At 45.4% G+C, this 24,026-nt stretch overlaps 1 protein-coding gene across 1 annotated transcript in view; it reads right to left on the reverse strand.

Moving 5' to 3' along the window:
- Window positions 1–24,026, reverse strand: part of malrd1 (MAM and LDL receptor class A domain containing 1) — a 312,060-nt gene that overhangs the window by 26,025 nt on the left and 262,009 nt on the right. The window contains exons 27-29 of the mRNA XM_055652737.1: window positions 22,535–22,816; window positions 10,508–10,633; window positions 9,368–9,434 (exon numbers count right to left, since the gene is read on the reverse strand). Coding sequence (XP_055508712.1) covers window positions 9,368–9,434; window positions 10,508–10,633; window positions 22,535–22,816 — 475 coding nt within the window. The remainder of the gene's footprint in view (window positions 1–9,367; window positions 9,435–10,507; window positions 10,634–22,534; window positions 22,817–24,026) is intronic.

Raw genomic sequence — 24,026 nt, forward strand, 5'->3', positions numbered from 1 at the left:
TGCAGATTTGGACCACCTTAGAGTGGATCTCTTTGTTGATTATTGGTCTTCGGTTGGGGACCACTTGTATTACCTTCTTTGGCATGCATTCCTCTGAACACTTACTGATGAAGTTGGTGACGGCAGTGGTATACCCATTCAGGATGGCTGAAGTGTCCGTGAATATGAGCCAGTGCACCAACTCTAAGCACTTGCGAAGGTTGGTGGGTCTTGGTATGGTGTAGGAAGGAACTGCAAATGCTGATTTAAATCAAAGATAGACACAAAAAGCTGGAGTAACTCAGCGGGACTGGCAGCATCTCTGGAAAAAAGGAATGGGAGACGTTTCAGGTCGAACGTTTGGGGTTCGGGTCAGAATGAAGAAGGGTCTCGACCCGAAACGTCACCCATTCTTTCTCACCAGTCCAGCTTTTTGTGTCTATCTTGGGTGTTGGTATAGATTCAGGTAGCACAGTTGACAGCTCCACAGTGTACAGAGAGGATGTGAATAAGAATTCGATAGGCGCAATAATTAGAAGAAGGCTGCCTGAAGAAGGGCCCCAACCCGAAACGTCGCCTATCCATAACCTCCAGAAATGCTGCCTGACCCCTTGAGACACTACAGCAATTTGTTTGTGTTTGTTCTAGAAGGTTAATGGATGTACATCATAAAATGCTTGAAACCTACCATAAAACCATATGTAGTTTCAAGACACATGGATAACATCAATCTGACACAGTGTGTGAAACATATAATACATAGCATTGAAATGAGAAGCAACTTCATTCAGCAGTGCAGATGCATAGAACATAGAACTGTATAGCACAAGTACAAGTCCTTCGGCTCACAATGTCTGTGTCAAACATGATGCCAATACCAACATTTATCATCTTGCACATAATCCATATCCCTCCATTGCCTGCCTATCTAAAAATCTCTTAAATGCTCCTGCTTCAACCACCATCCCTGGCAGCATAATCCAGGCACCCAACGCCATTTATGTAAAAATCCTGCACGCAAATCTCCTTTAAACTTCGCCCTTTCACATTCATGCTATTCCCTCTAGATATTTCCATCATAGGAAATAGGTTCTGACTAGCTAACTATCTTTGCCTCTTTCAATTTTATGTACTTCTAACTGATTTCCCCACAACCTCTGATGTTCCAGAAAAAAACCAACACAAGTCTGTGCATGCAGCAAATGCCCTCTAATCTCGGCAGCATTCTGCTAATCCTCTATTGTACCCTTTCCGAAGCCTCCACAGCCTGCCTATAATGGGGTGACCAGAACTGCATGCAATACTCCAAATGCAGTTTAACCATATCCAATAAAGCTGCATCATGACTTCCTCACTCTGATACTCAATACCTCGACCAATTAAGGCAAATAAGATGCCATATGCTTTCTCTACCACTCAATCTGCTTGTGTCGCCACTTTTAGGGAGTTATAGACTTGGACCCCAAGATCCCCTCCGTACAGCGATGCAGTTAAGGGTAAAATCAGGATGCAAGGGTAAGAATGCAACCTTGCTGATGTCACAGCTTCACTGGAGCATAAGTGCTGGCTGCACCGGCAGCACACGAGGCCCATTTGTTGCCAGGGAAGCTGAAAGAATAATTCTCTTTTCTGTGCACTGAATGTGTGAAGCAACTTTCATGATGTTTTATTTTAGCATTTAACATAAACCTATCCCCCAACCCAGCAGCTTAATGGGCTTTCTTTCCTTCTTTACCAGAGTATTTCCACCATTGTCTGTTTAAAGTTCATATATTTTCAACATCTGCCCGGTTAATTGTGATTTATTTTGTTTCATGGTAGTGCAGCAATGACTAATGCCATGGCATGGCCCATAGGGTACAGTGTCAACCACACTGCCCTCATCAATCTTCCTGGTCACCTCCTCAAAAAACTCAATCAAATTGTCGAGGTGTGCAAAGACATGCTGACTATCCATAATCAGGTCTTGCATTTCTTGTCAGATCTTGTCAGAATTTTCACGCTTAAGTTACCCAGCACTGTCATAAAAGCGGTCTATAGTTCAAGTCCAAGTCTGCAGCCTTTTTTAAACGGAGGCACAAAATTATCCATCCTCTGATCTTCCAACACCTCGCCCATGTCCATCAATGATATAAATATCTTTTGTCAGTGCTGCTATCCCTTTAAGGATTCATAAGAGATCACCCACTAAGGTAGATATGAAGTTTTTTTTTAGGGAGTATTTGGAATTCTTTTCCCAAACGTTAATATTTTTAAGGCAGTAAGAGATAGGTTTTTGATAAGTAAGAGGTGAATAGAGGGAGTACAGAGAAGGTTCACCAGACTGATTCCTGGGATGTCAGGACTTTCATATGAAGAAAGACTGGATAGACTCGGCTTGTACTCGCTAGAATTTAGAAGATTAAGGGGGGATCTTATAGAAACTTACAAAATTCTTAAGGGGTTGGACAGGCTAGATGCAGGAAGATTGTTCCCAATAGAAACATAGAAACATAGAAATTAGGTGCAGGAGTAGGCCATTCGGCCCTTCGAGCCTGCACCGCCATTCAATATGATCATGGCTGATCATCCAACTCAGTATCCCGTACCTGCCTTCTCTCCATACCCCCTGATCCCCTTAGCCACAAGGACCACATCTAACTCCCTCTTAAATATAGCCAATGAACTGGCCTCAACTACCCTCTGTGGCAGAGAGTTCCAGAGATTCACCACTCTCTGTGTGAAAAAAGTTCTTCTCATCTCAGTTTTAAAGGATTTCCCCTTTATCCTTAAGATGTGACCCCTGGTCCTGGACTTCCCCAACATCGGGAACAATCTTCCTGCATCTAGCCTGTCCAACCCCTTAAGAATTTTGTAAGTTTCTATAAGATCCCCTCTCAATCTTCTAAATTCTAGAGAGTATAAACCAAGTGGGGAATGTTGGGGAAGTCCAGAACTAGCGGTCACAGTTTAAGGATAAGGGGGAAGTCTTTTAGGACCGAGATGAGAAAAACATTTTTCACACAGAGAGTGGTGAATCTGTGGAATTCTCTGCCACAGAAGGTACTTGAGGCCGGTTCGTTGGCTATATTTAAGAGGGAGTTAGATGTGGCCCTTGTGGAAAAAGGGATCAGGGGGTATGGAGAGAAGGCAGGTACAGGATACTAAGTTGGATGATCAGCCATGATCATATTGAATGGCAGTTCAGGCTCGAAGGGCTGAATGGCCTACTCATGCACCTATTTTCTGTGTTTCTATGTTTCTATGAAAGGAGTTGAGCTACAGGCAGATTAGCCATGATCTTTTTGAACGGTGGTGCATCAGGGGCTTAATGGCCTGCCCGTTAAGGCAACAAGATGTTAGGATTAATAACCTGGTAAAAATAATGAATTTTTCACCTGGAAAATGGTAAATAAATCGACAAAGAAAATGCACTGAAGGAAATCAGAAGCTTTCTGTGTTACAAAATAATTTCTTTTGATTTTAAAGGGTGGCTGTCAACACTGAATGAATATTAATGCTAAACTCTAATCTCTACAGGTTCCTTTGTGGAAGCATTATTGATATTACTGCAAAATGCAAGGGAAATCAGAGCTGATGGATTTTAAAAACTCCAAGGGGCAATATATCCACACTCCCTTGGTGAAAGGTTTGAAAATAAATTTGACAACAATAATTTAATATGTCATAAGATAAATGGTTTCTACTTTTAGCACCAAAGTGTTATTGCTCAAAGAGAAAAAAATATTGAGTCTTTGTCTTCCTATAATGGTGTTTCGACTTATCTGGCACTCATTTCATCTTCCCCTCTCAATCTTTGTCGTCCACATTTATTTTTTTCTCCTTTCCACTGTTTATCGTTCTCTCATTTGAAACTATTTTAAGCCTGCCTGGCTTTCACATGTAGTGTCATGTCCCAATGAATGAATAAATGGGAATTTTCCTTCGATACTATTTATAGTTCTTGTAACAGGGACATACAAGCACAGAAACAGGATTTCCGGTTCACTGGCCATCAAACACCCACTGACAATAACACTGCACTAATCCAATGTTTAACATTTTCCCTAACATTTCAATGAGCTCCGCAAAGATTCTACCACTCTCTTACGCACTTGGGGCAATTTGCAACGGCCAATTCACCCACCAACCATCATGTCTTTGGGATGCGGGATCATTTTACAACAACCATGGAAACCCACACGGCCACATAGAGAACATGCAAACTCAACACAGACAGCACCACAGATCAGGATAGAAGCCAAGTCACTGGAACTATGAAGCAGTATCTCTACCAGCTGTGCCACCCCACAGTGCTGGATATGTTTAGAGTTTAGAAACACAACATGCAAACTCAGCGCACCAAGTCCGGGCTCTGCCTGGGCCACTCAAGGACATTCACAGAATTGTCACTAAACCACTCCTGCATTGTCTTGGCTGTGTGCTTAGGGTCGTTGTCCTGTTGGAAGGTGATCCTCTGCCCTAATCTGAGGTCCAGAACACTCTGGAGCAGGTTTTCATCAAGGATCTCTCTGTTAGGCAGCTGTGGCGGGGCCTGGATGCAATCACCTCCTACAAGGCGAAATCAGGAGGTAGCTCGAATGTCGGCAAAACATCACTCCCTGACGAGCTCAATGCGTTTTACGTAGGTTTTGATAGGGAGATAATTGATGTGCCTTCTCAAGCCCCCATTCGCTGGGATGGTATCTCAGTCTCAGTCACAGAGGCCAATGTCACAAAATCCTTCAGAGGGGTGAACCCTCGAAAAGCGCATGGACCTGATGGTATATACCCGGTTGTGTTCTAAAAACCTGTGCGGACCAACTGGCTGGAGTTTTTATATATTTTTTTTAAATACATTTTTCTTAGAGGCTTCTGCATATCATAATCCAAACCAGTACAGACTTTGTTTAACGGTTACATATTAAATATCCAGGTTTCCAGGGACCCAGTTACCAAAGTAGCTGGGATCCTCCTTTATCGGTTATCTAACATTGCCTCTAATTATTTATTTATATTTATAGATAGGAAAAATAAAGAAAGAAAAATAGGATAAACTATCAATAATACAACTTTGGAGATAGGTCCGTAGGTCAGAGAACATAACTATTCATCTAGTCCTGGGTTCAGGCTTCAGTCCGGCCTCCGTGCCGGTCCGGTCTACCCCTTCAACTGGCGGCAGTTTTTACGGACATATTCAACCTCGCACTTCTGAGGTCTGAGGTCCCCACCTGCTTTAAAAGGGCATCAATTATACCAGTGCCCAAGAAGAGCAAGGTGATGTGCCTCAATGACTATCGACCAGTGGCACTAACGCCGGTGGTGATGAAGTGCTTTGAGAGGTTGATCATGGCGCAAATCAACTCCTACCTCGACAAAAACCTGGACCCACTGCAGAATGCTTACCGCCATAACAGATCAAAGGTGGATGCGATCTCGCTGGCTCACCACTCCACTCTGGACCACTTGGACAACAAAACAGCTCGGCATTTAACACAATCATCCCCTGCAAGCTGGTTACCAAGCTCTCAGATCTGGGTCTCTGCGCATCGTTCTGCAATTGGATCCTCGATTCTTCATTCACAGACCACAGTCTGTTCGTATTGGTGGAAATGTGTCAGCCTCGATAACAATCAGCATGGGAGCACCTCAAGGCTGCGTGCTCAGCCCCCTGCTATACTCACTCTATACCCATGACTGCGTAGCTGGACATAGTGCGAACTCCATCATCAAGTTCGCTGACGACACCACTGTTGTGGGACGTATCACTGATGGGGACGAATCAGAGTATAGAAGAGAGATCGACTGACTGACCATATGGTGCCAGCACAATAACCTGGCCCTCAACACCAGCAAAACTAAGGAACTGATTGTGGACTTTGGAAGTGGTACGATGGGGACCCACAGTCCTGTTTATATCAATGTGTCGATGGTAGAGAGGGTCAAGAGCTTCAAATTCCTGGGCGTGCATATTTCTGAAGATCTCTCCTGGTCCGAGAACACTGATGCAATTATAAAGAAAGCTCATCAGCGCCTCTACTTCCTGAGAAGATTATGGAGAGTCAGTATGTCAAGGAGGACTCTCTCTAACTTCTACAGGTGCACAGTAGAGAGCATGCTGTCTACTGAGCACAGAGAGCACAGTAGAGTTGCATCGTGGCTTGGTTCGGCAACTTGAGTGCCCAGGAGCGGAAAAGACTACAAAAAGTAGTAAACACTGCCCAGTTCATCATCGGCTCTGACCTCCCTACCATCGAGGAGATCTATCGCAGTCGCTGCATCAAAAAGGCTGGCAGCATCATCAAGGACCCACACCATCCTGGCCACACACTCATCTCCCCGCTACTTTCAGGTAGAAGGTACAGGAGCCTGAAGACTGCAACGTCCAGGTTCAGAAATAGCTACTTCCCCACAGCCATCAGGCTATTAAGCTCAAATGAAACAAAACTCTGAACATTAGTAGACCATTCATTATCTGTTTATTTTCAGCTTATCTGTTTATTTATTCATGTGTGTATATATTTACATTATGGTATATGGACACACTGATCTGTTCTGTATTCATGCCTACTATATTCTGTTGTGCTGAAGCAAAGTAAGAATTTCATTGTCCTATCTGGAACACATGACAATAAACTCTCTTGAATCTTGAATCTACTTTGCTCGGTTCATCTTTCCCGCAATCCCGACTAGTCTTCTAGTTTCTGCCCCTGAAAAACACAGCATGATGCTGCCACCACCATGCTTCACCGTAGGTATGGTATTGGCCAGGTGATGAGCGGTGCCTGGTTTCCTCCAGACGTGACGCTTGGCATTCAGGCCAAAGAGTTCAATCTTGGTTTCATAAGACCAGAGACTCTTGTTTCTCATGCCTTTTGGCAAACTCCAAGCGGGCTGTCATGTGCCTTTTACTGAGGAGTGGCTTCCATCTGACCACTCTATCATAAAGGCCTGATTGGTGGAGTGCTGCAGATATAGTTGTCCTTCTGGAAGGTTCTCCCATCTCCACAGAGGAGCTCTGGAGCTCTGTCAGAGTGACCATTGGGTTCTTGGTGATCTTGACGATAGGTGATCGGTCACCTCCCTGACCAAGGCCCTTCTCCCCCGATTGCTCAGTTTGGCCAGATGGCCAGCTCTATTAAGAGTCCTGGTGGTTCCAAAGTTCTTCCATTTAAGAATGACGGAGACCACTGTGCTCTTCAGGACCTGCAATGCTGCAGAAATTGTTTTATACCCTTCCCCAAATCTGTGTCTTGACACAATACTGTCTCGGAGGTCTACGGACAATTCCTTCGTCTTCATGGCTTGGTTTTTGCTCTGACATGCACTGTCAACTGTGGGACCTTATATAGACAGGTGTGTGCCTTTCCAAACCATGCCCAATCAGTTTAATTTACCACTGGTGGACTCCAATCAAGTTGTAGAAATATCTCAAGGATAATCAATGGAAACAGGAGCTCAATTTTGAGTGTCATAGCAAAGGGTCTGAATACTTATGTAAATGTGATATTTCAGGTATTTATTTTTAATTACTTTGCAAAAATGTCTAAACACTTTCCCTTCCTTTTGCTGTTCTATGGGGTTGTGTGTGTTTGAGAGAAAGAATTGGTGTGGGAGTCTGTGTGAGAGAGTTTGTAAGAGTCTGTGTAGAGACAATAGACAATAGGTGCAGGAGGAGGCCATTCAGCCCTTCGAGCCAGCACCGCCATTCAATGTGATCATGGCTGATCATCCCCAATCAGTACCCCATTCCTGCCTTCTCCCCATATCCCCCGACTCTGCTATTTCTAAGAGCCCTATCTAGCTCTCTCTTGAAAGCATCCAGAGAACCTGCCTCCACCGCCATCTAAGGCAGAGAATTCCACAGACTCACCACTCTATGTGAGTCCTCGTCTCCGTTCTAATTGGCTTACTCCTTATTCTTAAACTGTAGCCCCTGGTTCTGGACTCCCCCAACATCAGGAACATGTTTCTTGCCTCTACTGTGTCCAAGCCATTAACAATCTTACATGTTTCAATTAGATATCCTCTCATCCTTCTAAACTCCAGCGTGTACAAGCCCAGCTGCTCCATTCTCTCAGCATATAACAGTCCCGCCATTAACCTTGTAAACCTACTCTGCACTCCCTCAATAGAAAGAATGTCCTTCCTCAAATTAGGGGACCAAAACTGCACACAATACTCCTGGTGTGGTCTCACTAGGGCTCTGTACAACTGCAGAAGGACCTCTTTGCTCCTATATTCGATTCCTCTTGTTATAAAGGCCAATATGCCATTCGCTTTCTTCACTGCCTGCTGTACCTGCATGCTTACTTTCATTTACTGATGTACAAGGACCCCCAGATCCCGTTTTACTTCCCCTTTTCCCAACTTGACGCCATTTAGATAGTAATCTGCCTTCCTGTTTTTGTTACCAAAGTGGATAACCTCACATGTATCCGCATTAAACTTCATCTGCCATGCACCTGCCCACCTGTCCTGCATTCCTATAGCATCCTCCTCACAGTTCACACTGCCACCCAGCTTTGTGTCATCAGCAAATTTGCTAATGTTACTTTGAATCCCTTCATCCAAATCATTGATGTATATTGTAAATAGCTGCGGTCCCAGCACCGAGACTTGCGGTACTCCACTAGTCACTGCCTGCCTTTTTTTGTTTGTGTTTCGGTGAGTTTTTGTGTGTGTGAGAAATCTGTAAGAGATGAGAGTGAGACATAGAGTATGTGTGGAAGGGAGTGTGCGAGAGAGAATGCGTGGGAGCATATGTGCGAGGGAGTGTGCGTGAGAATGTGTGCTTGTGTGTGTGTGGGCGGGAGTGTGCGTGAGAGAGTGTGAGAGAGTGTGCGTGTGTGAGAGGGGTGAGAGAGATGGTGGGAAGCAGTTATTTTCTACTTACCTGTATGCCATTTGAGGGCATATTAAGAAACTCAGGCAGCAGTCCAACTCATGACTCCTATGAGAGTTGTGTACCTGGTTTTGGAATTGAATCTGGCTTCAGAGAACGCTTCAGGAATAACTTAAAAGTACAATTACAGAGTGCACTCTATTGTAAAGCCACACAGGCCTCATTAAAGTAATGTGAGTCTCCTCAACAAATAACAAAACAGGAACATTTTAGAAAATGTTAAGAAATGTGGAAATAATTTAGCTGAGTTTTTGGCATAATTCAGTGATGCTTACTTTTAAAATTGTCAAAATAGTTTCTTTCACAAATGACATCTGGATCATTGTAGCAACACAAGAATACAAACCACAAACATTTGGATGTGTAATGAGAAGAACAGATGGTTTTGCAGCATTCTGCAATTTACTTTAGTCTGCCAATCTGCATAAATGACACAGAGATGAAGGATGAATTTTAAAATTTCTCATTTACTAAACATCCTGCAATGACTACACAAACACTTACTTGCACAGTGCAATTCTGTTAACAATGACACATGTTCCACCATTTCTGCAATAGGCATTGGGACATTCTGTAACAATAATATAAACATGTCAATGCCACTAATAAAGTCATCTCCTAAGCAACAATTCACAATTTTTTGAATGAAAACTCCATGTTCACATTTGGTAAGATATTCCGCACAAACCTTTAAGAAGGAACTGCAGATGCTGGAAAATCAAAGGTAGACAAAAATGCTGGAGAAACTCAGCGGGTGAGGCAGCATCAATGGAGCAAAGGAAATTGTCGACGTTTCGGGTCGAGACCCTTCTTCAGACTGATGTGAGGGGGAGGGTGGTGGGAAGAAGACAGGAAGAGGCGGAGACAGTGGGCTGAGGGAGAGCTGGGGAGGGCAGGAGAAAGCAGGGACTACCTGAAATTGGAGAAGTCAGTGTTCATACCGCTGGGGTGTAAACTGCCCAAGCGAAATATGAGGTGCTGCTCCTCCAATTTACGGTGGGCCTCACTCTGGCCATCACAAACCTTAATAGCCAGATGACATTCCAGGCTTTGTGTTTAAGAAGGAACTGCAGATGCTGGAAAATCGAAGGTAGACAAAAGTGCTGGAGAAACTCAGCGGGTGCAGCAGCATCTATGGAGCGAAGGAAATAGGCAACGTTTCGGGCCGAGACCCTTCTTCAGGCTATTCCTTTTAAGGAGTTGGGGCTATCCCATAGATACCCCTAGACTAAGAGGTCATTTATGTGTGCTTCCCTTAATTTGTCCTTTTCATGTGAGTTTTTTAATGTTATTAATACCATTTAAACCATACAGAAACTCTATAATCTTTAGCATAAACCTTTAGCAAGTCAGAAAACATCTGTGGTATGGAATTAACATTTCAGACGATGGGTCTCTGACCTGAAACATTTATTCTGTTTCTTTTCCCACAAATCAAAATGAACTACTGTGCATTCCCGGCTTCTTTTGATTTTTATTTCTGAATTCTGCAACTTTTTAGATTTTTATAATAATCATTTGCCTCTTGCTGGGGGTTAGTGCGCCAGAGTGAAACACACCATTCTAAAGGGGGATAATCAAATTAAATATGCTGAAAAAGAAACACATTCATAATGAACTGATTGCAAACATTTGCTTTCCCACCTGAACAGCTGGATTCATCCGATTTGAAATCTCTGCAGTCAATGTCACCATCACATCGCTGTGTAACTGGGATACACTCTCTACTGCTCTCACAGAGCAAAGAACCATTGAAGCAAAGCTTGACAGCTGAAAGAAAACAAATTAGGCTTGGTTTTTATTGCGGGAGTAAGGATGGGAGAAGAAAGGAAGGAAGGAAGGAAGGATGAGTGGACGGGATGGAGGGAGGGAGGGAAGGAGGGAGATAGGGGGGGAGGGAAGGAGGGAGATAGGGGGGGAGGGATGGAGGAAGGAAAAGTCAAGAGTTTTTTATTGTCCTATGTCCTACTTGGAGCAGCAGAACAGAATATGTAAACATATGTAAATTTTGTCGTTGGAGTGTGGGAGGAAACCTGAGCACCCGGGGAAAACCCACGCGGTCACTTGAAGAACGTACAACCTCTGTACAACCAGCACCCGTAGTCAGGATCAAATCCAGGTCTCCGACACTGTCAGGCAGCAACTCTACCGCTGCGCCACTATGCTGCCCCTGTGTGCTGAAACATCTCGGTGGCACTAGTGTTGCTCAGGAGTGGGGCTGTTCACCAATACAAAAGTCAGGAGGTTCTACAGGTGGGTGGGTGGACTAACCTCACTGACAAAGGTTCAAGTCAGAAGGTGCAAGGTCAGCGATCAGCAAGCTACTCCTGCTGATCTTGCCATCTACTGACGAGAAATCAATGTAAATAATGGCAGGCACACCATGGCCATTGGTCAATAGGTTGGACAATTCCCACATTGTGTTATCACAGCAGAGTGCATTGTGTGGGGGTTTATGACACTGTTGTGAAAAGAAGAATGCAGAATATAGAGCCAAATATACAATTGAATCACTGCACTGCTGTCAAAAACACCCCTGAGTCGGACAGATAGAAGGTGTCTCTGCTCCACCAAACAGCTCCACATTTTACTAGTGCAGGAAGGAACTGCAGATGTTAGTTTACATTGAAGATAGACACAAAATGCAGGGTCAAGCAGCATCTTTACAGAAAAGGAATAGGTGACATTTCGAGTCGAGCCCCTTCTTCAGTCTGAAGAAGTGTCTCAACCTGAAACGTCACCTATTCTTTTTCTCAGGAGATGCTGCCTGACCCGTTGAGATCCTCCAACATTTTGCATCTATCACATTTTACTTGATTTAATTTGCATTTTAGCAACGTCATTTGTCCACATCCATCAAAAACACTCTTTGATCATTGAAAGCTCAACCACCAATTTTTCAGACGTTTTCGATGAAGGGATCATAAATAATTAGCATGCATGTAAACACGGAATTACTAGTTATATGACTCCAGGGCTGCCAACATTGGGTGAGAGTTGGGAGTGAGAAATTGCGAGAGACCAAGCCCAAAGGAGCATAGCGACCGTGGGGGAAGGAGGGGGAGGGGGGGGGGGGGGGGGGGGGGGGGGGAGGGGGGGGGGGGGAGGGGGGGGGGGGGGGGGGGGGAGAGGGGGGGGCGGGAGAGGGGGGGGGGGTTCCCCCTCCCATTGGTATGGAAAATCTGCATTTTTCAGCTTGAAATTGTGCAATATGGTGCATACTGTAGCGAGTCTTTTAACTTACACTTGTATGCAATATATATGCTTTAAATTGGATTGGGGTGTTTTTGAAAGGGGGGAGGCTGTGCGATCACTGATCACTGGCCTTGGGGGTACCCGGTGAGGGAGTGGAGCAACCGAGTGGGGAGAGGGTGTGGAAGAAGGGTGTCCCCCATCCCAGGGTAGGAACTTTTTGAAATTTGATGTATTAAAATCATGTTTTAGTGCACTGTAGAAGTATGATTTCAATGTTTTTTGTATGGTATTTTTAAGAGGTAACTTTTTAAGGGGTAACTTTATCCACACAAAGGGTGATGGGTGTATGGAACAAGCTGCCAGAGGAGGTAGTTGAGGCAGGGACCATCCCAACATTTAAGAAAAAGTTAGTCTGATACATGGATAGGACAGGTTTGGATGTATGGACCAAAAGCAGGTAGCGTAGCTGGGACATGTTGGCGGGTGTGGGCAAGTTGCACCGAAGGGCCTGTTTTCACACTGTATCACTCTATGACTACATTATACCTCTACCATGCATGAATGCTTCAAAATCAAGTGATCGAGTTTTATTGCCATATACTCACGCATAGAAACATAGAAAATAGGTGCAGGAATAGGTCATCAGTCCTTTGAGCCAGAACTGCCATTCAATATGGTCATGGCTATTCATCTAAAATCAGTACCTCTTTCCTGTTTTTTCCGCATATCCCTTGATGTTGTTAGCCCCAAGAACTAAATGTAACTCTCTATTGAAAACGTCCAGTAAATTGGCCTGCACTGCCTTCTGTGGCAGAGAATTCCACAGATTCACAACTCTCTGCGTGAAGAAAGTTTGTTCTCATCTTAGTCCTAACTGCCCCCCACTTTATTCTTAAACTGTGACCCATGGTTCTGAACGCCCCCAACATCGGGAACATTTTTCCTGCAGTTACAGTAAGTGAAAATCTAGCAGGCAAGCAGGATGCTTTCACCAACCACCCCCATTTGAAGTCCACTATCTTCCACCGTATCTACCCAGTGCTTGGTACTTACTTCCAGCAGCCACTGGTTGTCCTCCAGGATGCACCGAGCCGCAGCCTGATCCATGCCGGTCACCTGGGCGAATTCGGCACAGAGACTCTCACGGCAGCGGCGCAACGCTTCGACGCCTCCGACGGCCCGGGACTCTTGCACTGAGGCTGCTCCATGGCCGGAGCTGCAGTGAGCGACTCGCCAGCCCGGCAAACACTCGCCAGCCCCGCTCCCCGTCCGCATCTGTCCCCGCCGCTGCTTCTGCTTCCAACACCCGCGGCCCATGCAGTTGATATGAGTTTTGAAATTTTCGTTGATCACAGAATTTCTCACAACAGAGCGAGAGAAATTTGTGATCAGCGTGAGAATTTGGTGAAATGCGTGATTCTCACGCTCAATGCATGGGAGTTGGCAGCCCTGCCTCTCTATCCCCTTCTATCCCCTCTCTCTCTCTCCCCCCCTCTCGCTCTCCCTCTCTCTCTCTCTCTCTCCCCCTTCTCCCTCCCCTCTCTCTCCACCTCTCTCTCTCTCTCTCTCTCTCCCTCTCTCTCTCTCCCCTCTCTCCCTTCCCATCTCTCTCTCTCTCCCCCCCTCTCTCTCCCCTCCCTCTCTCTCTCTCCCTCTCTCTCTCTCACCCTCTCTGTCTCTCCTGAAGCCCCCTCTATCTCCCCTCTCTCCCCCCTCTCTCTCTCTCTCCCCTCCCTCTGTCTCTCTCTCTCCCCCTCTCTTTCTCCTCCCCCCTCTCTCTCTCTCTCTCTCTCTCTCTCTCTCTCTCTCTCTCTCCCTCTCTCTCTCTCTCTCTCTCTCTCTCTCTCCCCTCTCTCTCTCTCCCCCTCTCTCTCTCTCTCTCTCTTCCTCTCTCCCTCTCTCTCTCTCTCCTCTCTCTCCCCCTCTCTCTCTCTCTTCTCCCCCTCTCTCTCCCTCCCCTCTCTCCCCCCTCTCTCCACTCCCTATTTTCTCTTTCCCCTTCTCCTTTTATCTCTCTCTCTCTCTCCCCCTCTCTTCGTCCCTCTCTCTCTCATCTCTCTCCTCCCCCCCCCCCCCTTTTCTCCCTCCCACCTCTCCTCTCCCCCCTGACTCCCTCTCTCTCCCCTCTCTCTTTCCTCCTCTCATCTCTCTCTCTCTAGCTCCTCTTTCTCTTTGTCCCCCCCTCTCTCTCTCTTTCCTCCTCTTCCTCTTTCTCTTGTCTTTTCCCCCTCCTCCCTCTCCACCCCCTCTCTTTTCTCCCCCTCCTCTCCACCCCTCCTCTTCCCTCTCTTCCCTCTCCCTCTCTCTCTCCCCCCCCCTCTCCCACCTCACTCGTCCCCCCCTCTCTCCCCTACCTCTCTCCCGTCCCTCTCTCCCTCCTCTCTCTCTCTCTCCATTCACTCCCCTGTCTCTCCCCTTTCTCTCCTCTCACCCCTCTCTCTCTCTCCCCCCCTGTCTCCTTCCCCTCTCTCTCTCTCCACCTCCCTTTGAGAGTCTGTCCCTTCGGCACAGAGACTCTCGCAGCAACAGCGTAACGCTTCCGATGCCTCCGACAGCCTGGGACTCGCATTGTCCGGAGCGCTCCTTGGCCGGAGCTGCAGTGAGCGACTCGCTAGCCCTGCAAACACTCGCAGCCCAGCTAACACTCGCCAGTCCCGACTCCCCGCATCTGTTCCCGCCGCTGGTTCTGCTCTCATCCCTCCCTCAGCCCCAGCAACGCCAACTCCAACACCCGCGGACCATGCAGTTTATCCGAGTTTTGAAATTTTCGTTGATCCCAGAATTTCTCATCACAGAGCGTGAGAAATGTCTGATCAGCGTGAGGGCGTGAGAGTTTGCTTGAGGGCGTGATTCTCACGCTCAAAGCGTGAGAGTTGGCAGCCCTGTGACTCATTATGTTGTAGCATTGGACTAAAGGAGGTAATCATAATCATCAATGAGTGATGTCACTTTAGTTGTCAAAATACCGGGAGCGATTTGGCAGCAGTTTAAGATTCTGGTCTAGTTCTGAGCAGATGCAAAGAAAAGCAGAATGTCTCGCAATAATACCAGGTTCTGATATGCGTATGTAGAAGAATTGCGCAAGTAGAAGAATTGCAACACAGACTCTGCAGTTTATTTCAATACTATTGAGAATAATAAACCTGCTAATTGAGAGTAAGAAAGGTGGCCTTTTAAAATTCAATTATGTAACTGTGCATTCTTGTTGCTACATTATTCAATATATCAGTTTTATTTGAACATGCAGATCTGCACACTTGGAATTCGTGAAGCGGTTAATCCTTCAACTAAATTCTATCTAATCCTATTTCATTGGGACAAACATATGCAAAGTTGTATTGTCTGCCAAGCTGAGTTTCTCAAATCAAATTTAATTTAATGCTGCGGTAGTCGTAATTTTCAAACATTAGCTTTTCAATGGAGACATACAGGACTACAGATACTGGAATCAGGAGCAAAAATCAGACTCATTGAAAAATAAATTGGATAGGGCAAACTCATTGGATTAGGCAGCATCCGTGGAAAGGAGTGGACATACGACGTTTTAGGTTGGGACTCTTCTGCAGTCTGAAGAAGTGCCCCAAACCAAAACATAATCTGTCCATTTCCCTCCGCGGAGGCTGGCCGACATGTTGAGTCCCTCTGGCAGTTTATTTGTTACCTAATAGTGTTTCCTAGTCATTTAAAAAATGTGCAAAGGCAGCTAAAGTGAGCTGGGAAATCACTCCTACGGATATAACAAAGTAGAAATGGAGAATGCTGTGAAGCTGTGAATCCATCCGTGACACATTGTTTTATTGGTTTGCTTCAAGCAACAAACTCTTATTGAACACTATGGTTATATTTGATTTCACTTGCTTATTTTGGAGCTGAATTGCTTCAGTGGATTTTAAAGAGTTAATATTGATTGCTTGAAACTTGGATCAAAATTCAGCCGGCTGGCAATCTTACTTGTTTTATTCCACGCTGGTGCATAATTAATTTTAATGTTGGTGCTTGGTGTTTCATGGAGTATAGTGAAGCAGCAAGTTTCATTTTCACAAAATGAAAATATATTTTATCTCACCCTTATGTTATATTAATAAACTTTCCCATTTGTCACCAAATTCATCCAGCCCTTTAAACATTTTCATTTGTTTCCAACATCCATCAAATTGTACTTTATATTTACTTTTGGATTCCATTTATTTGTTCACTATTTTCTTTCTTTCAAATCTGTGCTACCTTTCTTCTTTAAATGTCCTATCTAAGTGTGACTTGTAGTTTAATCATCTTTTAACTTTCTATCTTTTGGTCTCTGAGTGGAAAGTATTGGGTCAGTTTGTATATGTGGAGCAATGGCTTTCAGCTTAATAGAAACATAGAAACATAGAAACATAGAAAATAGGTCCAGGAGGAGGCCATTCGGCTCTTCGAGCCAGCACCGCCATTCATTGTGATCATGGCTGATCGTCCCCTATCAATAACCCGTGCCTGCCTCCTCCCCATATCCCTTGACTCCACTAGTCCCTAGAGCTCTATCCTATGCCCCTAACTCCCTTAATAAACAATGAACTGGCCTCAACTACCCTCTGTGCAGAGACTTTGAGTCCCACCCACTCTCTGCGTGAAAAAAAGTTCTTCTCATCTCGGTTTCCGGAGGTTTCCCGGAGGTTTTTGTCTGTGACCCCTTGTCCTGGACTTCCACTAACCTGCAACCTCCTGCATCCACCTGTCCAACCCCTTAAGAATTTTGTAAGTTTCTATAAGATCCCCTCTCAATCTCCAGAAATTCTAGAGAGTATTTCCCAAGTCTATCCAGTCTTTCATCATAAGACAGTCCTGAAATCCATCCAGTGTCTGGGCCTCCTCTGCCCTCCCTCTGTGGCAATAATTCCATAAATTCTCAACTCTTGGTGACCAAAACTGTAGTTTTTACTCCAGGTGTGGTCTCACCAAGACCCCCCTTTATTCAGTGGGAACTGCTCCTATACTCAAATCCTTTTGCCTCGCTTTCTTTACTGCCTGCGCCCAACTGATTGGGAACTATCAATTTCCCCGTGCCTAGCTTCTCCCCATATCCTTTGATACTAGTTTTAGAGCTCAAAACTATCTTCGTCCCACTAGGAAACCTGAATGGAAACTTCTGGGAAATTTGAGTCCCACCCAGGTTTCCGTGCGGTTCCCCGAGCTTCCCGGAGGGAAAAGAAAAACAGTCACCCAAATACATGCTTCCACTCCCTGCAACCCCTGTCAACTGCTGTCTCCTGGAAGTAGCAAGGAAACTTTTGTGGTCATGCGCAAAGTCTCCAGATTTTGCCGTTATAAAATCATAGAATCAAACAGGGGCATAACTCTCCTTTAAATCATCCATGCCCTTGGCCAACCAACTGCCCCATCTACGGCCCGAGGAGGCCCATAAATTCACACCTCTCTGGGTGAAAAAGTTTTTTCTAAATGTCTCTTAAAGTGTGAAATACCTCCCCTCAATTACCTCCTCTTTCCCCTGGTTTCCATGCACTCGCCCACCATTTGTGGAAAATTTTTCCCCATCAGATTCCTAATTGACCCCCCCCCCCCAAAACTCCTCCCACTCTGCCTGATCTTAAACCTATATCATGACGGAAATTATGATTCCCCTACTCTGGGCAAAAGACAGGGAAAAGAAACCCAAGCAAAGCACTCCTACTCATGCATTTTGTCAACTGCTGTCTCAATCAAAATGGCACATTCATTTGTCCTCATGCTACTCTCACTTAGAAAATTTTGCTGTTATTGGAGTCAAACAGTGCAGAAACAGGCCTTTCAGTCCAACGCCCACGCCAACCAACATGCCCCATCTACGTGCCCGAGTTAGGCCCATATCCTTCTAAACCTATCCCATCCATGTACCTGTCTAAACGTCTCTTAAATGTTGTGATAATACCTGCCTCAATTACTTCCTCTTTCAGCTGATTCCATGCATCCACCACCATTTGTGTAAAAAAGTTACCCCTCAGGTTCCTAATAAATCATAATAAGACAGAATCTTAATAGTTTCATGTTGCATGAAATTTGGTTTAAATTCTATTTCATTTTTCTGAAGATCCACATTTGTATATATTTGATGTTTAAAGCAAACCGCTGGAAAACAGTTTGGAACGAGAAGCATCCGTGAAGAGCGGGATGGCTCAGCAGTAGAGTTGCTGCCTTACAGCACCAGAGACCAGTGTTCGATCCTGACTACAGGTGCTATCTGTGTGGAGTTTGTACGTTCTCCCCGTGACCTGTGTTGTTTTGCCCGGGTGCTCCAGCTTCTTCCCAGTTTGTAGGTTAATTGGGTTGATATAATTATGTTGTCTCTATCTGTGTAGGATAGTGTCAATGTGTGGGGATTGCTGGACGACACAGACTCGGTGGGCCGAAGGGCCTGTTTCCGCGCTGTATCTCTAAACTAAACTAAACTAAACTATACTAAAAGAGGGATTCTCCATGTTTCAGGTTGTGACCCTACATCAGGACTGAGCATGCACATGAAAGGAAGCCAGTATTACCACATAGCTGGATACCTGTATACAGGTAAGGTAGCCCATATAGCCACATAACTATATGTACAGTAGGAAAGGTGGCCAGTATAGCCACATAAAAGGCAGGAGAATGGGGTTTGAGAGGGAGAGATATATTAGCCATGATTGGATGGCAGAGTAGACTTGATGGGCCGAATGGCCTTATTCTACTACAATTTATGAACCATTGCAGAGATCAATGAATAACTCATGGATCTGTTAGGATAACAGAAGGATAGCCAGTAGGCTGTATTGAGAAGTGGTTATCTTCATTGTGCACTCACAGCCCCAAGGTAGAGTCTCTAAGGTAGTGTGTGTATAAAATCTTGAGAGGAATAGATCGGGTGGATGCACAGAATCTCTTGCCCAGAGTAGGGAATCGAAGAATAGAGGACATACGTTTCATGTGAAGGGGAAAATATTTTATAGGAATCTGAGGGGTGGGTGTATGGAACAAGCTGCCAGATGAGGTAGTTGAGGCTAGGATTATCCCAGCGTTTAAGAAACAGTTAGAAAGGTATATGGATAGGACAGGTTTGGAGGAATATGTACCAAGCGCAGGCAGGTGGGACTAGTGTAGCTAGGACATGTTGGCCGGTATGGGCAAGTTGGGCCGAAGGGCCTGTTTCCACACTGTATCACTCTATGACTCTGTTACTCTCAACCCAATGCATGACCTTTTACTTGCCTGTACAGACGCTGCTTGACCTGCTGAGTTTTCTCAGCAGTTTATCGTTCGCTTCTGATTCCAACATTATGCAGTCATTCTGTCTCCTTAGATATTTAATGCTGATTGTATCATATATTACTGTCTAATGTGTCTTATTATCTACAGAAGTACCAGTTTGCTAATCCTGCTGAATATATTTATGTTTTGATTCTTTTCATGATGTGAATTTTTTTGTATTTATATTAACATTGTTGGTCTACTTATCTCCAAACTACTGTGTGCGAATCATACCATCTGGATGCAGCAGAGCATAATGAATCTGTAATTGGACAGATCTCTCATCAAGATAACAATCTAGAGAGCAGGATATGGTTGACAGTGACTTGGGAACTGGGCGGCTGGAAGGATCCTGAAACAAACAACTAATGAAACTTATTCAAGAGAGAGATTAATCCTATTGAATGCCATGTTCAAATATTTGTTTGTTGTGTGAGAATTTTGCTAAAATTGCATTGTTCTAAAATTAGTGTTGATGTCATGACACTTAATTTTACTACAGGTGCACAACCTTTTATCCGAAAGCCTTGGGACCAGACACTTGTCGGATTTCGGACATTTTCGGATTTCCGAATGGAAGATTTTTAGCGTAGATTAGGTAGGTAGCGCGGGCGGTTTGAAAAGTCTGGAGCGGCTGCCTCCTCCCCGGAGACCGGGGAATCATTGTAAATCATTGCATAAATGTTAGTCAGTTAGTTTGGAGGGATTTTATGTGGTGGGGTGGGTGGGTGAAGGGGTAAACTTTAATTCTTAGTCCCCTACCTGGTCGGCGACTCCCAACATCGCGGAGCTGGGGGCTCCGTCCGGCCGCGGGCAGCGCCGGTTGTAGCTCCGACCCCGGCAACTCCACCCCTGGCTGCGCGGCGCTCCAAATCCAGCGCCGCCCGCAGCCCCCAGCCCCCAGCCCCGCGAACGTTGGGAGAAGGCGGCCTCAGCGCCCTGGAGCTTACCGCACAGCGACCCGGCATTGCCCGCTTCCCGCTGGTATCCCAGCGCTGCGACGCCGCCAACTCCCAACATTTGCGGAGCCTCGCAGCCAGGGGTAGAGTTGCCGGGGTCGGAGCTACAACCGGCGCCGCCCGCAGCCCCAGCTGGGAGTTGGCGGCCACAGCGCTGTGGAGCTTACTGCACGGCGACCCGGTAAGGCATTGACCGCCCCCCGCCTCTCCGACCAGGTAGGGGACTAAGAATTAAAGTTTACCCCTTCAACCCCCCCCCCCCCCTTCACATAAAAGCCGTCCAAACTAACTGACTAACATTTAAGCAATGATTTACAGATGTTTAAGTGTCTCCCCAGTCTCTGGGGAGGAGGCAGCCACTACAGTAGTACAGACTTGGGTTGACCGTGGGTCGTTTCGGGTCAAGTTTGGCGCCAAACGCGAGCTTTGGTGTGCAGACGACATCCTGGAAAAAATGGCCGGTTTTCGGAGTTTTTCGGTTTCCGGAACACCGGATAAAAGGTTGTGCACCTGTATATTCAAATATCATTGATCTGTTTTCCAACTCATTTCACGTGTTATTTATTGATCTCTGCAATAGTTCATAAGTTATAGGAGTAGAATTAGGCCATTCAGCACATCATCTATGCCATTCAATCATGGCTGATCTATCTTTCCCTCTCAAGCCCATTCTCCTGCCTTCTCCCCATAACCCCTGACACCTGTACTAATCAGAGAATCTGTCAATCTCTGCCTTAAAAATATCCAAAGACTTGGCCTCCACCCCCGCCTGTGGCAATGAATTCCACAGATTCACCACCCTCTGACTAAAGAAATTCCTCCTCATCTCCTTTATAAAAAGTACATCCTCTTATTCTGAGGCTATGGCCTCTGGTCCTTGACTCTCTCACTAATGGAAGCATCCTCTCCACATCCCGTCCATCTAGGCCTTTCACTATTCGGTAAGTTTCAATGAGGATCCCCCTTAATCCTTCTAAACTACAGCAAGTGCAGGCCCAGTGCCTGTCAAACACTCATCATTTGTTAACCCAATCATTCATAGAAACATAAAAACATAGAAATTAGGTGCAGGAGTAGGCCATTCGGCCCTTCGAGCCTGCACCGCCATTCAATATGATCATGGCTGATCATCCAACTCAGTATCCCGTACCTGCCTTCTCTCCATACCCCCTGATCCCCTTAGCCACAAGGGCCACATCTAACTCCCTCTTAAATATAGCCAATGAACTGGCCTCAACTACCCTCTGTGGCAGAGAGTTCCAGAGATTCACCACTCTCTGCGTGAAAAAAGTTCTTCTCATCTCGGTTTTAAAGGATTTCCTCTTTATCCTTAAGCTGTGACCCCTTGTCCTGGACTTCCCTAACATCGGGAACAACCTTCCTGCATCTAGCCTGTCCAACCCCTTAAGAATTTTGTAAGTTTCTATAAGATCCCCTCTCAATCTCCTAAATTCTAGAGAGTATAAATCAAGTCTATCCAGTCTTCCTAGCATACATTAGGGCACAGTGCCAAAAAATAATGCTGTAGCAGTTTTGGTTCCCTATCCTCACCCCCAAACATACCCCCCCCCCCCCCCCCCCCCCCCCCCCCCACCTCCCAAACTCTCCCAGCCCTGTGCACCCAATGGTTGCCCAACAAATGCTTGTGAGCCTTCTTAACCCCTGTAATTCAGATCTTGGCTTACCAGTGTGCCTTGGGCAACAAGTATAGTGCAGTGTCAACTTCAGACAATGAGGTAGAAAATGATGGTCACTCATAAAAGTCGCAGAAACAGCTTACATTTGCAAGGTCGTGAAAGGACTTACAAATGGACCGCCTCTCTGCCATAAAGGGCAGCATAAAACGCCCCAATGGTTCTAAATAAATGAATCCTCACCTTGACTTTTCTGAGGACATTAGACCACGGTTGATGGAGCAGAGACTGGGCATGCTGGATTTCACGCCCATTTGCCCTCAGCTCATCAACAGACTCCAGGCAGGGTGGAAGCAAATATGAATTGATAAGTTCTCCTGCCCCAATCCCCATCCTTCACTTAACTGCATCACATCCTCATTTTATGATACAATGGAAGGAATGATATAAAACTCAAAGTCACTACAGCAGCCAACGTGATGCTTCTTGTCATATCTATCAAGTAGAAAGACCATATCTTTCAGGGAGTAAATTGCAATTCAGCTGCATCTGTTTGTTTTTCATGAGCACGCTGGCTCAGTAGCAACATTCATTAAAAAATACCCGAGGATTGACAAGTAAATGGGACTTACAGCAACCAAATTCATCTTCTGCTAAAGAGCAGTCCGGGACTCCGTCACACCTGAGCAATGACGGGATACATTCCCTGTCGAAACATTGGAATTCTTTATCTTCACATAGATCCTGAGGAGGCAAGGTTCCCGGGCGCAGTGTTGAGCAATTTGATTCATCACTTCCATCTGCACAATCTTCTTCACCGTCACAGATCCAGGACTGGTGAATGCACATCTGCTTACTCTGGCACTGAAAGTAGTCAGGAGAACATGTCGCCGCTGGCACAGGCGGGGGTAGTTCTGTAAGGAGAGGGGGTAACAATTAGGAAATGCAAGGAAGAAATGCCTCAGGTATAAACATATCCCTTAGGTTGTGTTCTGCAGTAACCATCTCTAAGTAGCTAATTGTGGAAGATAGTGATTAGAATTGTTCTGTCATCACCCAACTGCTAATTTTCAATCCATTGACTTCAAAGAGAAAAAGGCTTTCTTCATCACATGAGCTAATAAAATATCTGCTCTTTATTGATAGTGACGGATGAAGCCCTTCAAGAACGAAGGATGCAACATGGAATTTCAATGGAAAAACATTTGACCTTGGAACAGGGAAAAGCTACTCATAGAAATGTCTGACAGTAATAGAAACATAGAAACGTAGAAAATAGGTGCAGGAGTAGGCCATTCGGTCCTTCGAGCCTGCACCGCCATAATAGTGACACAGCTACCAGACTTGGAGGGCATCTACCACACACGGTGCCTCAGCAAGGCCGTCAGCATCCATAAAGACTCCTCACACCCTTGTAATGGACTGTTCGAACTACTTCCCTCCGGCAGACGTTACAAGGCCTTCTACGCCCGAACCTCCAGACTCAGGAACAGCTTCATTCCCAGAGCTATAACGGCTCTGAACCGGCCTTCAGATTAGCCTCCTCTGCCTTCCGTGGCAGAAAATTCCACAGATTCACAACTCTCTGGGTGAAAAAGGTTTTCCTCATCTCCGTCCTAAATGTCCTACCCCTTAATCTTAAACTGTGACCCCTGGTTCTGGAGTCCGCCAACATCGGGAATTTTTTTCCTGCATCTAGCCTGTCCAATCCCCTAAGAATTTTATGTTTCTATAAGATCCCCTCTCATCCGTGATTCCAGTGACCTCTGTAAATTGCCCCAAGTACGTAGGGAGAGGATAGGATAGTGATGCATTGAACTAGTGATCAATGTTTGGCATGGACTCGTTGGGCCGAAAGGCCTGTTTCCATGCTGTGTCTGTAAACAGAACATCTCACTCCTCCTCCGGCCCCTGATTTGAAAACTATAAACCCTCCATTCTTCCAAGTTATGAAGGATTACAAATCCGAGACCTTGACGGGTTTCTCTTTCCACGAATGTTGCTTGTCTAGCTGAGACTTTTATGCATTTCTGTTTTTGTTTGAGATTCAAGCACCTATTTTATCCTCAGTTACCTAATTATTCTATTTAGCAAGTGGTTGGTTTGAGCCTATTTTGAAAACTA

This window comes from Leucoraja erinacea, chromosome 2 (assembly GCF_028641065.1).
Source record: "Leucoraja erinacea ecotype New England chromosome 2, Leri_hhj_1, whole genome shotgun sequence".
Lineage (NCBI taxonomy): Eukaryota > Metazoa > Chordata > Chondrichthyes > Rajiformes > Rajidae > Leucoraja > Leucoraja erinaceus.